Source organism: Malassezia vespertilionis, chromosome 3 (genome assembly GCF_029542925.1).
Source record: "Malassezia vespertilionis chromosome 3, complete sequence".
NCBI lineage: Eukaryota > Fungi > Basidiomycota > Malasseziomycetes > Malasseziales > Malasseziaceae > Malassezia > Malassezia vespertilionis.
This window is the reverse complement of record NC_079249.1, coordinates 801,822-813,980: the sequence shown is the minus strand read 5'-3', so window position 1 is coordinate 813,980 and position 12,159 is coordinate 801,822. Positions and strand designations below refer to the sequence as shown.

The 12,159-nt window shown below is 55.9% G+C and overlaps 5 protein-coding genes across 5 annotated transcripts; 4 read left to right on the top strand and 1 right to left on the bottom strand.

Annotated features, from left to right (window-relative positions):
• Positions 1–70: 70 nt before the first annotated feature.
• YKU80 (ATP-dependent DNA helicase yku80) lies at positions 71–2,153 on the bottom strand (the record flags this gene model as incomplete). The annotated part of the gene is made up of 2 exons (XM_056206729.1): positions 71–2,073; positions 2,099–2,153. 2 exons carry the CDS (start codon positions 2,151–2,153, stop codon positions 71–73), a joined length of 2,058 nt encoding a protein of 685 aa, XP_056062704.1.
• A 255-nt stretch (positions 2,154–2,408) lies between these two features.
• Positions 2,409–4,688, top strand: MVES1_001893 (uncharacterized protein; the record flags this gene model as incomplete). Its single annotated transcript, XM_056206728.1, has 1 exon — positions 2,409–4,688. One exon carries the CDS (start codon positions 2,409–2,411, stop codon positions 4,686–4,688), a length of 2,280 nt encoding a protein of 759 aa, XP_056062703.1.
• A 1,494-nt stretch (positions 4,689–6,182) lies between these two features.
• UFD2 (RING-type E3 ubiquitin transferase) lies at positions 6,183–9,252 on the top strand (the record flags this gene model as incomplete). The annotated part of the gene is made up of 2 exons (XM_056206727.1): positions 6,183–9,006; positions 9,038–9,252. 2 exons carry the CDS (start codon positions 6,183–6,185, stop codon positions 9,250–9,252), a joined length of 3,039 nt encoding a protein of 1,012 aa, XP_056062702.1.
• An 81-nt stretch (positions 9,253–9,333) lies between these two features.
• Positions 9,334–10,230, top strand: MVES1_001891 (uncharacterized protein; the record flags this gene model as incomplete). The annotated part of the gene is made up of 1 exon (XM_056206726.1): positions 9,334–10,230. The coding sequence occupies one exon, from the start codon at positions 9,334–9,336 to the stop codon at positions 10,228–10,230; it is 897 nt and encodes a 298-aa protein (XP_056062701.1).
• A 206-nt stretch (positions 10,231–10,436) lies between these two features.
• CCT5 (T-complex protein 1 subunit epsilon) lies at positions 10,437–12,068 on the top strand (the record flags this gene model as incomplete). Its single annotated transcript, XM_056206725.1, has 1 exon — positions 10,437–12,068. The coding sequence occupies one exon, from the start codon at positions 10,437–10,439 to the stop codon at positions 12,066–12,068; it is 1,632 nt and encodes a 543-aa protein (XP_056062700.1).
• Positions 12,069–12,159: the final 91 nt, after the last annotated feature.

Here is a 12,159-nt window from a genome sequence, read left to right as displayed (position 1 = left end):
GGGTGGGCGAAGAAGGTGAACAAGGATGTGGAGGTTTGCGTGGAGAGGTCGGGGCTGCAGCCGATTTCGACTACGGCGCTGCAAGGAACGCAGTGGCCTCCTCCTCCGTCACAGCTACACGATGGCCTTCGTCCTTTTCGGTGGTAATTAGGCTGCAGTGTGAATTTTTCGTCAGTGTAGACCATAGCACAAGATCCTTTTGCACGACGCGCGCCTTGAACCGGCGAAGAAACGCATTGAACGCGGGCGCTTCGTCTAGCTGTGTCGCTGCGTCGTAATACGCCCGAATACACTGCTCCATACGCTCTGTAGTATCGGCTCCATTTGTCATCTTTGTATCCAAGAGCCGGAATACCACATGCTGCATCGCTTCACAGGCTTCGGTAATGCTCTCGGTGCTGTGCACAAGCAAGGCAAACGCTTTTGCAGGATCGGCGAGGGGCAAAACGTGTTGTGTCCCACGTACCTTGATTGCGTCAGTCTGGATCTTTCCCAGCACCTGCTCGTCCTCATCTGGCGTAGCGTCGGAGTCGGCGCTGTGACGAGGTTTTTTATGCGGTGCGGGCGGCTGCTCCTTTTCATGGGGACGTGCATGCACCGCAAATACTGACGCACAATCCCGCAAAATATCAGCAGACCGCTCTTTCACCGCCTGCGGACTGTCGAAAAAGCGCGTGAGCTCCGAATTCAGATCCGGCAGCGCGTCTGCATTGCAATAAAGGAACTTGTGCTTCACTGCATTCTTGAGGCCATGCACGGCCGGATTGTAGCTCTCCGCACACGAATACCAGCCATCGCCGTCGCCATGCTCGTCAACGTCCATCAAATCCATGCTGTCAACGAATTTATCCATGTGTGCCTGTTGCTCGGGTGTCGGAATGGTGCTGTGCGCACGCAGCTCTTCTCCCGTATTCGTTTGCACTCGATCCAGCGGCGGAAAAGCAAACCGCTTTACGTCCTCGCGAAAAGGAACACGTACCATGGCAAAATACGATATTTCCTCGTCCACAAACGGCGCCAACATACAAAGGCGTGGGTCTGCATGGTTGCGTGTGACGTAGCGACACAGTGCGTATACGTCTCTGTCTGCCGCAGCATTCGCAAGACTCGAAAGTTGAATTTGTGCACGCGCCGATTTTGGGTCAGCAATAACAAAGTACGTCTCGCCGAGATGGTACTCGCGCCGGTAAGTATCGCCGTGCACAAAGTGAAGAAGCTCGAGACCTTGGACAGTCTCTGGGACTACCTCCATATCGCGCTGTACCGGAATCAGCGTGGCTCCAAGCTTGTACGCACGCAGAAACGATTCGGCACTCTCGTCCGGAAGAGGCTCTGCTTTTACGTCGTCGTCCTCGGCGTGCAAAAGCTCGCTCGCGCGGTAATATACGCGGCGTGTCTCGACATGTCTCAGCTCCGTGCCATCTTCATTGCGCCATACCTTTATCTGAGACATGGGTCGCTGCACCGCGCTCGCTTTGAGGACCTGGACTTGGATCGCCATGTAATCGTCGCCGTCGGGCGTCTCAGGATGTCCGAACGTGAGTGTCGTACTCGTGGGCGCTGACTTGGTCACCTGTATCGTCGGCGCCGTCGCCATTTGTTCTTCCGTTTCTGCACTGGAAAATTTGGCATCCGGCAAATCTGCAAGCAAGTCGTGCCATTGGTCTACATAGCGCTCGGTGGCCCACGCTTCCGTCTTGACGCGTGCGAGCGGCGAGCACGGAAATCCAAAACCGAGCACACGCAGACTGATTTGTTTGGATTCAAGCGAATTGCGGATCGTGTCGAGGTCTTTGGGATCCATGGGCGCCTCTGCGCGTGTAATTAAGTAAATAATGCGCGTCCAGGACGGACTTGGCTCGCCGTGTTTAGGCGTACACATGGAGACAATTGCAGCCGTGAGTGCATTCAGTGGATCCGTATAGTATCCTGGCGCAGATGGTGTTAGCTCTTTTAGGCGGTTTAGCGTCGCCACGGTCGGCGTCGCAGGCGGCCAAATTTCACGAATACCGCCAAACTCGCTGGACGGCGCATCGTCTTGCTTGATGGGCGGCGCGAGTAGATTGTCCGTTTCTACATAAGCATTTGAACAACATACCTGTATCGCCATACGTAATCAAGCACACCTTGACCGTCGACAAGCCACGGAGCATCTGGGATCAGCACACGTTGCAAACCCACCATTTCCAATACACGCAAGGAAACAAACGATACCGAGCGCTCTAGCGGCGAGCGTAAATCACCCGCAGTGCTCGGCTCCCCCATTGCATGGGATACATCTATCACAAACGTCACCAGCGTCCGCTGCCCAATCTAGCGTAAGTTGCGCATGTATCAACATACGGACGCCATCTTGGCGAGCACCACAAGTGGAGGTTGCGAACACGCACAGGCCATTTTTTTGCAGCATGGCGCCCAGCACGCCGAAGCGAAAACACGCTGGAAGCCAGGGATCGCCATCACGCGAGCAGCCAACGTTGTTTGCGTTTCTCTCGTCGCCTTCTGCAGACGATGCGTGTCAGCTCGAGAGTGACGCCGCGTACGCACGCACTTTGGCCTCGGATACAGCACAAATCGAGGCAGACGCCGCATTTGCGCAGTCATTGCAAGCGGCATGGCGCAACGATGCTGCGCCAGTTGCCGAGCCTGCTTCAACTCCAATGCCAAGCAAGGTATTTTCACCGCGAAAGCGCGCAAAAATAGACACGGCTGTATTGGACAAGCAACTTGCCAGTATGGATTTCGGTATGGACCCCAGCCAGTTTGACCCCGCCATTGATACAACTCATTGGCCATGTACGCACGATGGCATTGCAGTCCCCTATGCACTTCTAGCTCACGGCTTCTCCATCGCGGCGAAAGAGCGCGGCCGTACCAGAATCCTCCATGTGATGACCAATATGCTACGGATTGTTCGACACTATGAACCTAGCAGCCTACTAGCTGCTGTATACCTTATGAGTAACCACATCGCACCGTCTTTCCACGGCATTGAGCTTGGCCTTGGAGGTGCGGCGATCCAGCGCATCACGCTGCAAGTTTCGGGTAAGAAACAGGCATACCTACGCAAACTTTGGGCCCAGACGGGCGATGCAGGCGACGTTGCGTTCGAGGCATTTCGCGACGTGGTGCAGCTTGTTGAGCATGCACCGCTCACGCTCACCAAAGTATATTCAACTCTGCACGCCATTTCCAAAGCCTCAGGCCCGCGCTCCGGCGCCACAAAACAGTCTCTCGCTGCAAGACTATTGTCTGCAGCGCGCGGCGAAGAGCGTCGGTTCATTGTGCGGACGCTCTGTGCAAACCTACGGATCCATGCGATGCGTACGACTGTGCTTTCTGCACTCGTGCGTGCTCATGTATTGGACGACGGCACGTCCCAAGCACAGCTAGCGCAGGCAAGCGACGCGCCCATACAAAGTATAGCGGCCATGCTCCAGCAAGCGGATGCATTGGGAAAGCGCGCTTATGCAAGGCGCCCCGATATGGGCAGCATTGTAGACATGCTCCGTGACGGTATAGCAGGTTTACAATGTGCCGAGATTGTGCCAGGCACGCCCGTGACGCCCATGCTTGGCAGCATTACGCGCTCGTTTGATGCCGTGTTGGAGACCATGGGAAATGCGGCGTTTGTGAGCGAGTACAAATATGACGGGCAGCGAATTCAACTACATGTGGGCAATGGCGTTCATGTATTTAGCCGGCACTTGGAGACAATTACAGACAAGTACCCCGACCTATGTGCACTCGCGCCGTTCCTATCGCAGCACGCCACCTCCTTTATCGTTGATGCGGAGGCCGTTGCCGTCGCACCGGATAGCTCGCTGCTGCCATTCCAGACACTCGCAGCGCGCGCACGGAAACAGGTTGCACTGCAGGATATCCAAGTGCGTGTGTGTTTGTACGTGTTTGATCTCTTGTACCTGCACGGCCGGTCTCTGCTTGAACTCACGCTCCGCGAACGGCGAGCCTTGCTGCGCGCGCATTTTCCGCAGCACATACCCACCACGGCGCAGCATGCTGGTTTCCAGTACGCGGCGTCATGCGAGCACACTAGCGAAATGTCTGTGCGTACCTTTTTTCAGTCCGCGTGCGAGCAGCGGTGCGAGGGGATTATGATCAAGCGGCTGGACCGACCTGCCGAGGCGAATGGCCGCATGACGCAACTGTCCACGTACGAGCCAGACAAGCGCAGCGAGGCGTGGTTCAAAGTGAAGAAAGACTACCTGCAAGGGATTGGCGACTCTCTTGATTTAGTACCTATCGGTGCGTGGCAGGGGATGGGCAGGAAGGCCGCCTTCTGGAGCCCTATTCTGCTTGCGCTCTACGATCCGGATACGGGCATGTTCCAAGCGGTGTGCAAGTGTATCAGCGGATTCTCGGACGCATTTTACAAAGTGCTGAATGAACAGTACGAGACGGCGTACCTGCCTGCTGCACTAGATCAGTACGAGACGAATGGACTGATGGCCGATGTATGGTGGCCGCCCACCCAAGTATGGGAGATTCGGGGGGCGGACATCACGATTTCGCCAACATACCCCGCCGCAGCAGGCATTGTATCCGAGCGAGGTCTTTCCTTGCGCTTCCCAAGGTTTATCCGCGAGCGCAGCGACAAGCGTGTCGAGGATGCAACGACGCCGCAGCAATTCGCGGCAATGTATCTAGCCCAGGCAAATATCAAGTAGGCAGTAACGGCGCGACAACTTTTTCCCAATTCGCATCCCAGGTCGTCGGCGTGCCGTCGTGCAAAAACCCATCCTGGACTCGGTGCGCCGAAGCACCGAGCATTTCCGTCCACGCATCGGCCAGCGATGCGGCGGTACCAAACACTTGCCCGTTTACCCCGGGCTGTACCAGCTCGGAAAGGCACGCAAATTCGTGTGCCGCGACAGGCAGGCCGCACCCAAGCATGTCTACTACCTTCATCGGCAAATCAAGCCCAGACGAGCTTGTGTGCAGCGATACGCCCAGATCTGCCGCGCTCAGAAATTGCGGATAATCGCCCGTAGCGAGCCATGCAGTGTGCATCGCAACATGCTGCCAGCATTCGCATGCGGCGCGCGCATGCATTTGCGACTCAAACCACGCCTTTAAAGGCCCTTTGCCTGTAATGACAATTTGTAGTCGAGGCAGGGAAGCGTCTTCTCGTGCGCGCTTTTCGTACAAGCCCGCCGCATCGATCAGCATCCCAATATCCTCGTCAGGCGTCCAGCTCGTGCTTGTGACGACGAGCGCAGCGCGATCGTTTCCTTCTACCGGGCATGTGACGCCCGGCCATATCGTGGGCGAGATACGCTGCAAAAACTGTGCACGTTCCTGTGGTGACGAACGGCGAAATGCACTCGACGGGCGGTCGTGCAACACACACGCTTCGCCGTGCAGACCCCAGTCGCGCAAGAGTGCATTACGCATAGCCCTTGTCACGAACAGGTGCGCCTGTGCATGCCTCCCTGAGACCCGCTCCAGCCACGCGGCGATTCGGACAAGCGGATGGCGCTGGCCAAGACGCATGCCGAGCAATGTATACCCCAAGTTGTGCCAGTCGATCACGAGCGCGCTTTTCCGCAACGCACACGCTAATCGGAGCACGCCCAGGGCGGGAATCGCAGGGGGCGTCTGTACGAACACCACAACCGGTGCGGCGGCCACGACGGCGTGGAAAAGCGCATAGGCAAGCAACGGCACCTTCACTAACGCAGTAATGACAAAAAGCGCGCGTGCTTTTGACAGCCTCACAGGCACATGTGGCAACTGCACTGTTTGCACTGCATCTACACACAAAGAAGCCGGCAGCGCCGTGTCAAAGTAGCCGATCAGTAAAACGCGCCATCCGCGGCGAACGAGACTCGTTGCATGATAGCACATCCGCGGACTGCGGCCAACGTCGCCGACTACGACCACCGCGGCAGTGCGTGCATCTGGCCGCAGCGCAGTGTACACTGCAAGCACGCCGAGCGCCGCTACGCCGAGCAGCAGCAGCAGCAGCCACAGCATGCCAAAAGATCTGTGCGCGGCGCGGCACTCGGCCGGCACGTAGAGAAGTGGAGGCGCGGTGTGCTGTTTGAGGCCATTCCTATCCATGACGCAAGACCCAGCATGGATTGCGTGGGATAGTGCCACAGCAATGGACGTATTCCAGGTCTCTTTGGAGGTACGTGCACTGCACATCCTGACATCAGATGCATGCAGCTGCGCCGCTGGAACCGCTTTCTGAGCTTGCCGAAGAGCTGCGCGAAGAGAGGCCCGGTGCGACGCCGCGTCTCTCGCTTGAAATGGCGGACCGTACGCTGATTGCACGCAACTCTCTGGAATTATTGCAGCATCCACATGAGAACGAGACAAGTTTTGACTATCTTGTAAAAGCGTGGGTACGGTGCTGGCATGCACAGCAGCGCGTTCGTACGCAACTCCCCCCTCATTTGGTACAGCTTGGCACGAGTGCGCTGGAAAACACGCGTGGCCTGATTACGAGCTACATTGGGCTTGTGATGCAGATGCCAGACATGTTTCCGCGAGACAGCAAGCGCGGCATGACCGTCTCGCCAAAATCGCTGGTTCCCACGCTGCTCAATATCGGCGCGACGGATACGCTAGCGTACGACGGCGACGCCGAGGTCGTTGGAGAATGGTCCAAGATCCCCAGTGTAGATGCGTCGCAGTTTCTGGTCGATATAGTCGCGCGTTTCGGTCCCGAAGGTACGCTCGACGATACCGTTGGCGCCGCACTCTACGCCATGACCCAGCGTGTGCGCAGCGGCGTTTCAAACGATACCGAACAAGAGGATCGTGCACAACGTAGCGAGCCGACTGGCGATGTGCAGCAGGTCCTTGCCCAATTGCTCGGCATGCCCGATCCGCGCATGGTCTCTGGAAGCGAATCGCATGCAGAGCCACACGGCATGGCCATCACCGATCTCAACTGGCGCCCTATCCAGCTCGCAGTCGTCGCGATGATGGAGTACAAGCCACTTGCTTCTGCTGTTGCATCTTTCCAGGTTTTTTGTCCCCAGACAAGCGCGGCGATGATGGAGCGCGAATCGCTCTTTGGCCCGCTGCTGCGCCTCTCTTGCTTTGCTGATGCATACCCCGATATCGCCAAGACCTATTTCACAGAAGCAAAGACGCGCTCGCCGTATGAGCTGGAAAACAGCATGAGCTCACTGCGCATGTCACTCAATGTGGTGCAGAGCAACAACTTTCATATCTTCAATGCATTGGTGCGTGCAGGCGCAGCGCCGCGCGAGCGTGTTTTGCAGTATTTCGGCACGGTCTGTGCTTTGAATGCCAAGCGTGGAGCAATGCAGGTGCGGTCGAAGGAAGTTGCGAGCGATGCATTCATGGTGAATGTGTACGACATCGTGCTGCGCTTTGCTGCGCCGTTTGCGGAGCCGACGTGCGCGAAAATCGACCGTGTCGATCCAGAGTACATGCTCCGGCAGGCGCGGTGGGACACAAAAACGCTTACTCGTATCCATGCGTCGGAGACGCAGGGTGCAGAATGGGTCGAGTCCGGCGCCAGGTACGACACGCCGCCTAACTTTATCACCGAAATATTTTTCATCGGTGTGAGGCTCAGCAACTTGGCGCTGGGCAAGGCTATGCGTCGTGTAGACGAGCGCGAAAAAGAAATGGATCACTTGCAAAAGCGGATCAAGGAGTTTGAGGATAGCCGTGTCCGGTGGGAAGCGATGGCGCACGCTGGCAATGTGGAAAATTTGCTCAAGCGCTTGGCCGCGCAGCGTGACAAGCTGCATAGCGAGGTAATCGCCGCACAAACGCAGCTTTTGGAGCCTGGGTTTGTGCAGGGCGTGATTGGGTTTGTGGGCTTTACCATGACGTGGCTTGTGCGTCTCGCCGATCCCGACAGCGCCCACCCTGCGACACAAATCACGCTTCCCCTCCCGCGCGAGCTGCCCGAGCTATTCCGCATGCTGCCTGAGCACATTTTTGAGGACGTGTGCGACATTATCCTCTTTTATTCGCGGCGCAAGCCTGACGTGTTGGATGTGCACGCGCAGAATACTATTGTGGTCTTCAGCACCACATTTCTCTCTTCCGGATGGTTTATCCGGAATCCTTTCTTGAAAGCGAAGCTTGCCGAGATGCTGTCATACAATGTGATGCCATATGATGCCCATCCCGCGGGTGTTATGGGCGATGTAGTGAACAGCCACCCTGTGGCGCTCAAGCACCTCGTCCCATCTCTTATGGCGTTCTGGATCGATGCAGAGTCCACTGGGTCCGCATCGCAGTTCTACGACAAGTTTAATTTCCGTTACCACCTAACTCAAATTTTCAAGGCGATCTGGGACAACCCAGATCACAAGAAGCAGCTTTATCGGGAAGCGGAAGAGCACCAGACCGAGTTTGTCGTGTTTATCAACCGTCTGATGAACGATGTCACCTATTTGCTTGATGATGCGCTTGACAAGCTTGCCGAGCTACACACCAAGCAGCTGGAGATGGATGATGCCGACAATTGGGCGGCTCTGTCGCCCCAAGAGCGCGAAGAAATCGAAAGCGCGACGCGGAGCATCGAAAGTCAGATCCGCAGCGACCTGAGTCTGGGCCACGAATTCTTGCGCCTCTTGATCAGATTTACCAGCGAAACGAGCAAGGCGTTTATGACGCCTGAGGTTGTAGACAGGCTCGCCGCAATGCTGGACTACAACCTGGATGTATTGGTTGGCCCTCGGTGCCAAGAATTAAAGGTGAAGGATCCGAAACGCATCGGCTTCGACCCGCGCAACATGCTGCGCGAAATCCTTGCCGTGTTCTTGAATCTGGCACCGCACGATGAATTTGCAGCGGCAATGGCACGCGATGGACGAAGCTACCGCCGCGAGACGTTCTCGAAAGCGGCCACCATTGCACAGCGACACATGCTTCTGAGCCCACCCGAGATTGACGTGCTCGCTACATTGGTGGATCGGGTGGAACGGATCAAGCAGACCGAGGCGGAAAAGGAGCAAGACTTGGGTGATATTCCTGACGAGTACTTGGGTACGTGTATCTACAGCTAGCTAACATACAGACCCGCTTTTGGCGACGATTATGCGGGACCCAGTGCGGCTTCCCGCGAGCCGTATGGTGATCGACCGGTCCACGATCAAGGCGCATTTGTTGAGCGATGGCACAGATCCGTTCAATCGCATGCCACTCAAACTCGATGATGTGCTGCCTGCAGACGACGTGCGCCAAGAGATTCAGGCCTGGCTCCAGGAACGCCAAGCAGCCGCACGCAAATAGAAGTCTGTAGCGTTTGCTATTGTGCACGTGATTTTTTGCGAGGCTGCACGCCAGCGCCTTGTCTCGTGTCTCTTTGCCAACATGCGGTACTACGAGAAAGCGTTGCCGGACACGGATGAGATTGTCATGTGCCAAGTCCAGCAGATTGCTGAGATGGGTGCGTATGTCAAGCTGCTTGAATATGATAGTGCGGAGGGCATGATTTTGCTCTCGGAACTGAGTCGACGACGCATTCGCAGTATTCAGAAGCTCATTCGTGTGGGTCGCAACGAGGTCGTGGTGGTGCTCCGTGTAGACAAGGAAAAAGGCTACATTGATTTATCCAAGCGCCGTGTGTCGCCCGAGGATGTGATCAAGTGCGAAGAGCGCTACAGCAAGGCGCGTGCAGTGAACAGCATTGTGTCGCACGTGTCCGGCAAGCTTTCGATTCCCATCGAGGAGCTCTATGAGAAAGCTGTATGGCCGTTGGATCGTATCTATGGTAATGCATACGATGCTTTCAAGCTCTCCGTCACCGAGTCTGCTAAGGTATTTGACGGGATCGACGTAGACGCCAATGTGCTGCGCGAACTGGAAGCCAACATTGCGCGCCGCTTGACACCGCAGCCTGTCAAGATCCGTGCCGATATTGAAGTATCGTGTTTTGGCTACGAGGGCATTGACGCCGTAAAGAAGGCGCTGCGCGCGGGCGAAGCGCTGTCTACTGAGGCGATCCCTATCAAAATCAAGCTCGTCGCACCCCCCCTCTATGTCCTGGTCACCCACTCTACGGACAAAACTGGTGGTATTGATATGCTTGAAAAGGCGCTTGAAAAGATCACTGAATCGATTTTGAAGAGCGATGGCAAAGTTGTGGTAAAGATGAAGCCCAAAACGGTTTCCGCCGTGGAAGACGAGGAGCTCGCACAGCTGATGGCCCGTGTGGAAAAAGAGAACACAGAGGTTGAGGGCGATGACGACTCGGACGATGACGAGTAAGCCGCTTTATTATACGTACATCTATGACCTTCCTGTATACTAGTCGTGCATAGACTCCGTTTGGGCATCTCTGTCCATACAAAAATGCGGCCAGCGTGCCAGCCACACCGGGAGAACCTCCACATTACCTAATAGGGTTTCCAACATGTTCGTCTTACACTCGTCGCGCGTTTTGTCCCTCGCCATTTGCACTTGCGTGTACGACCATGACGGAACCACAAGTGGCGTACGCACAAGATGAGTACGGTAACCCGTTTATCGTCGTGCGCGACCAAGGAAAGAAAACGCGTGCGCAAGGAACGCAGGCCATCAAGGACCATATCAAAGCGGCCAGCACTGTATCCAACATTGTGCGCACGTCGCTTGGTCCGCGCGGTCTGGACAAGATTATGATCAGTCCGGATGGTGATATTCAGGTAACAAATGATGGTGCGACGATCATGTCAAACATGGAGCTCGAGCATCAGATTGCCAAGCTTCTCGTGCAGCTTTCTAAGAGCCAGGATGATGAAATTGGTGACGGGACAACCGGTGTCGTTGTCCTCGCCGGCGCGCTGTTGGAGCAAGCCGAGATGCTGATTGATCGCGGTATTCATCCAATCCGCATTGCGGACGGATTTGATCGCGCCTGCGAGATTGCCGTGCACGAAGTGGAAAGGACCGCCGACAAGGTCGAGTTCAGCCCCGGACAAGTGGATGAGTTGGCCAAGGTGATCAAGACTTGCCTGGGTAGCAAGATTGTTTCTGGTACATCTGACAAGTTTACACAGATTGCCATTGATGCCGTGCTCTCTGTTGCAGACTTGGATCGCCGCGACGTGGATTTCGAGCTGATTAAGGTCGACGGGAAAGTCGGCGGCTCGCTCGAGGACTCTGCGCTGGTCAAGGGTGTGGTCATCGACAAGGATATGTCGCATCCCCAGATGCCGCGCGAGATCCGCGATGCGCGCATTGCTATTCTCACCTGCCCGCTGGAGCCGCCACGCCCAAAGACGAAGCACAAGCTGGATATTTCTTCGGTAGAAGAGTACCGCCGCTTGGAAGAGTACGAGCGCTCCACGTTTGAAAATATGATCAAGCAGATCAAGGACAGTGGTGCAAACCTCGTCGTGTGCCAGTGGGGCTTTGATGACGAGGCGAATCACTTGTTGCTGCAGCACGGGCTTCCGGCTGTCCGTTGGGTCGGCGGCCCCGAATTGGAGCTGATTGCCATCGCTACCAACGGCCGCATTGTGCCGCGCTTCGAGGAGCTGTCTGCGGACAAGCTTGGACACGCAGGCCTCGTGCGCGAGGTCAGCTTTGGCACCACGCAGGACCGTATGATGGTGATTGAAGAGTGCGCTAATACGCGTGCAGTCACTGCATTCCTCCGCGGTTCGAACAAGATGATCATTGACGAGGCAAAGCGCGCATTGCACGATGCCATGTGCGTTGTACGCAGCCTGGTTAAGGATAACCGCGTCGTGTATGGTGGTGGTGCTGCAGAGATTGCAGCGTCGCTCGCCGTAGCACAGGCTGCCGACGACATTCCGTCGATTGAACAGTATGCCATGCGTGCATTCTCTACCGCTTTGGATATAATATCTTTGGCACTTGCCGAGAACAGTGGTCTCCCGCCCATTGAGAATCTTGCGATGGTAAAGAGCAAGCAGGTGAACGAGAAAAAGGCTTACTATGGGATTGACTGCATGAACGTGGGCAACAACAATATGAAAGAGTGTCGCGTGTTTGATCCCCTTGTTTCAAAGCGCCAGCAGCTCTTGTTGGCAACGCAGCTGGTGCGTGCCGTGCTTAAGATCGACGACGTAATCGAACAGCACGCTGTGGACGAGATGTAACGACGTCTTGTTTTGCCGCGAACATACCTTTTACCCTGTAGGTAGATTTAAAAAGTCGCGCTTCGCCCCCTTCCAGTTGTTTGTGCTGTAC